The sequence below is a fragment of the Macaca fascicularis genome, chromosome 4 (assembly GCF_037993035.2).
Source record: "Macaca fascicularis isolate 582-1 chromosome 4, T2T-MFA8v1.1".
In the NCBI taxonomy this organism is placed as follows: Eukaryota; Metazoa; Chordata; class Mammalia; order Primates; family Cercopithecidae; genus Macaca; species Macaca fascicularis.
The window spans coordinates 144924131-144928729 of NC_088378.1; the positions used below are offsets into that span (position 1 = coordinate 144924131).

The 4599-nt window shown below is 41.8% G+C and overlaps 1 protein-coding gene across 1 annotated transcript; it reads right to left on the reverse strand.

Moving 5' to 3' along the window:
• Window positions 1-249: 249 nt before the first annotated feature.
• Window positions 250-1886, reverse strand: NKAPL (NFKB activating protein like). Its single transcript, XM_005553729.4, has one exon. The coding sequence runs from the start codon at window positions 1836-1838 to the stop codon at window positions 621-623; it is 1218 nt and encodes a 405-aa protein (XP_005553786.1). The 5' UTR covers window positions 1839-1886; the 3' UTR covers window positions 250-620.
• Window positions 1887-4599: the final 2713 nt, after the last annotated feature.

The following is a 4599-nucleotide window of genomic DNA, read 5'->3' on the forward strand; positions in this document are numbered from 1 at the left end:
TAAGGGAAACCAGCCCAAGGAAAATGACCCTTGGAAAAAAAAGTGGAGAAGAAAGCCAAAGTCCAATTAAAGCCATGCAGAAAATCCATCCTTTGTCTAGACTTTTCCTTTGTAAGAGCCACTAAATCTTTTCTATTTTCCAAGCCAGTCTGTTAACTGAAAGTAGAGGTATACACTTGGTTGAATCCTTTGTTCTTTCTGGGCTTCTTTTGGTTCCCCTGGGACAAATGAATGGCAAAACAGTCAGAGTGACAGGCGAAAAAACTTTAATAGCTGTTAACTTTTATGCTGCAACATATACCCTTGTATAAGCACACAATGTATATTCTGTATATAAGACGCCAAAAAGATATTTTTTGGGGGAAAGGTGTCAGGGGTTAAAGTGAAAGATTCACTTTTTACGAACTATCCTCCTGTAATGGTTGAATATTTAAAAAACCATGTGCACATATTACTTTTTAAAGTTAAAATAACAAAAAATAAGCTGCTAAAGGTATCTCAAAAGAAGCTTTTCCTGAGGGACTTAGTAATATGGTAAGTACAGTAGCACTGTAAAGCCTTTTAACACTTTCGGACACATAAAACTTTGTTAAAAGTCCTGCTGCACAACAAACAAGTTCTTACTTGTCATCTTTCCCTTTTGTCTTTTTGTACACCATCTCTCGGAAACTGGCTAAAATCTTATTTTCTCTCTTTCGTCTCTCTTCTTGGTTAAAGGATGCAAGAGCTCTCTTCTCATCAGCACTGTAGATCTGGTTCTCCTTACGCAGTCGTACAGCCTCCATTCTGCGATGCCTGCTGCCACTCATGACATAACCTGAGCATTCAAAAGAAGCGATCTCTTCACTTGTCAACCCAATTTCACCTCTTCGTGGGATTCGCTTTCCAGCTTTTACATACTCAGCCATAGCTGCACCTTCACCGGGGAGCAAAGCATGGCCATAGTTTAAAGGTTTCTCATCTTGAGAGGTAGGTATTATAGGTGCTTCTGGCCCTATTAAATCCATAGTATCTGCCATATTTGGCTGCTCCATCCAGGTATCTTCTGACAACTCTTCTGAGTCTTTACAGCTTGAGTCACTGGATTCTTTTTTGGTCTTCTTATTCTTCATTTTCTTGTATTTTTTTGTTTTGTGTTTCTTTTTCTTCTCTTTCTTCTTGGCTTTAACTCTCTTATCATCAACAGAGTTAGAATTTGTGTCAGAGTCTGAGTTACTGTCACTAACAGAATACTTCCTATGTTTTCTTTTAGACGACTTTTTATTTCTTGTTTTCTTGTTTCTTGAACGACTGGTCTTCTTTTTCCTATGTTCTTCCGAATTGGAATCTGAACCGCTCCTTTTCTGATGCATTATCTCTTCTTCATCCTCACTTGGGTTATGTTCGTCAGAATCTGGCTCAGGGAACTTTGGAGACGGCCCCCACACCTCAGGCGCTCCCAATTCCCCAATCCTCTCTCTCTCTTTCAGCCTCCTCTGCCGATAGTTCTCTTCCTTCTCCTTCTCATAGTCTTCCGCCCACTGCCGTTCTTCTGCATAGTAGTGGTGATGGTAGCGATATCCGCTATACGAGGTCGACGAAGAAGACGGGTAGGCGTAGTTGCGGAGCCCTGGGGGCAGCTCTCGCGACCCAGAGCGACTAAAGGGGTAAAGAGCGCCCACGTCCGATTCACTCCAAGGAGGCCTGAGGCCCTCACGGCCGCGGGAGTGAGAACGGGAACGACCATCCCCAGAAGAACATCTGCTCCGCGGGGATGGTGGGCTCCCTGAGGAGCTGCGTCGCCGCCTCCGAGAGCCCAGAATGTCCTCGGAATAGCTGGACCGGGATACTGGGGGCATGAGCCGCGCCTCACAGATGGGCGGTTACTACAGACACAGACGCTAGCTGGTGATTCGCGGCCACGCAGGCGCACTAGAATCGGCCTCCCGTGCACGGCTTCCGCTTCCTGTCACTTACCAAACGGAAAACGAATCCGAGCGCGTGCTGTGAGGCGCGGGCCTTGGCTGCGTGAAGGCTTCTTGTGGGAGGTGGGTAGGATTAGGGCGCACCTGTTTTTAGGGCTTATATTCCCCAACTTGAGCCGTGTGGGAACATAAAAGGACGAATTTGCGTTAGTGATTCCCTCTGCTGTTGAAACAGCCACTGCTCTTTTTCGATTTTGCCTTTTACCATTTTGCTTATCACGCTTTGTTCTTCCCTTTCATTTCTGCCTCCTTAACTTTACCCCTCTGTGGACGATCCCTACTACCTACGCTCCTCATTTTTTCCTTCCTAAAAAAGGAGGTTGTCCACCCTCTTCATGGAGGAAATATATTTAATCACTTCCCAACCCCCCTTGTTACCACTGGAAGCAAGAAGCAGAACTTCTTTTGGAATCAGTTTGAGCTCACCCTCTAAGCTAGGTGAAGGCCAGGCCAGAGTTGTACTTTTTTTTTTTTTTTTTTTTTTTTTTTTGAGACAGGATCTCACTCTGTCGCCCAGGTTGGGGTGCAGTGGCACGATCATGGCTCAGGGCCAACTTGACTTCCCGGGTTCAAGTGATCCTCCCAACTCAGCCTCCTGAGGAGCTGAGACTGCAGGTGCCTGCCACCACGCCAGGTTGACTTTTTAATAATTATCTGTAGAGACGGTTGTCACTTTGTTTCTGAGTCCGGTCTCAAACTCCTGGGTTCAAGCGATCCTCCCACCTCAGCCTTCCAAAGTGCTGGAATTACAGGTGTGAGCCACCATGCCCGGCCCAGAGTCATGATTTTAATTATTAAATTCACAGACTTTTCCACCCTAGAAACACACAGAAGCATCCCACTCGATCTTGTAGACAGATGTCTTTCTATCTAGGGAGATTTCTTCAGAAACTGTAGTTTGGAAACCACTTTCTCAATACACATTAGATCTCACTCTTAGAAATGACAAACATTTTATGCAAGATCATTTATCCCTCATCTTAAAATGTAAATAGGCATTAACATCATCTTGGTTCTCTCTAATTAAGTTGATCTGCTCAGTTGTTTGACAGCCAGGTCAAAACTTAAGAATGATGTCTTCCTGATGCTAGAACTCTAAACAACAAAATCAGGGAAATTAAATTGAATAAGACCAAATTATATCATTTGCTCTAAGTAGAATTTTAGTAAATTTGATTGAAGGGGATAAGAATTGGTTCCATGCATAAATTTAGGAACTGGTAAACAGCAGGGAGTATTATATGTGAATGGTCACATGTATAGTGAAAATATATGGATAGGGTGAGTACTATAGAGTTTGTGTAAGTAAAGAAAATTTTCTTTTGGAGTTATAAACTACTCGATAGGCCAATGAAATGGATATGTCTTACTTGGATAATTGTAAATTTAAGCCATTTCATATCTGTTGTAGACTTGAATTAACAAGGTGATTGATGAAATACTTCTTTCAGGTAGCACACAGGAAAATTAAAGTTAGAATATATTTTTGATCTTTAGAAAAGTTATGACCTAGACTAGGGGCTGGCAACCCTTTTCTGCAAAAGGCCAATAGTAAATATTTTAGGCATTGTGGGCCAAGAGGCAAAATCGAGGATATTATTACATACTTTTTTAAAAAACAAAATGTACATTTATTTTAAAGGATAAAGTATAATAAACAATTTGTTCAATTTTTCCAAGGAATAGATAACTTTTTTAATTTTTATTTTTAAGTTCTGGGATACATGTGTAGAAAGTGCAGGTTTGTTACATAGGTATACACATGCCATGGTGGTTTGCTGCACCTATCAACCCATCATCTAGTTTTAAGCCCCACATGCATTAGCTATTTGTTCTGCTGCTCTCCCTCCCCTCCTCCACCCTCCACAGGCCCTGGTGTGTGTTGTTCCCCTCCCTCTGTCTTGTGTTCTCATTGTTCAACTCCCACTTATGAGAACATGCAGGGTTTGGTTTTCTGTTCCAGTGTTAGTTTGCTGAGGATAATGACTTCTAGCTTCATCTGTGTCCCTGAAAAGGACATGATCTCATTCCCTTTTTATGGCTATGTAGTATTCCATGGTGTATATTACATACATATAACAAAAGAAAAAGGACATTTTTATTGATGCAATATAATTATATTATTATTCAAACTATAATTGAGAATAATTTTGTAATGCATATTTTCTTTTTTCTTTCTTTCTTTTTTTAAATTATGCTTTAAGTTCTAGGGTACATGTTCACAACGTGCAGGTTTCTTACATATGTATACCTGTGCCATGTTGGTGTGCTGCACCCCTTAACTCATCATTTACATTACATATATCTCCTAATGGTATCCCTCCCCCCTCCCCCCACCCCATGACAGGCCCCGGTGTGAGATGTTCACCACCCTGTGTCGAAGTGTTCTCATTGTTCAGTTCCCACCTATGAATGAGAACATGCGGTGTTTGGTTTTCGGTTCTTGCGATAGTTTGCTCAGAATGATGATTTCCAGCTTCATCCATGTCCCTACAAAGGACATGAACTCATCCTTTTTCATGGCTGTATAGTATTCCATTGTGTATATGTGCCACATTTTCTTAATCCAGTCTATCACTGATGGACATTTGGGTTGGTTCCAAGTCTTTGCTATTGTGAATAGTGCCACAATAAA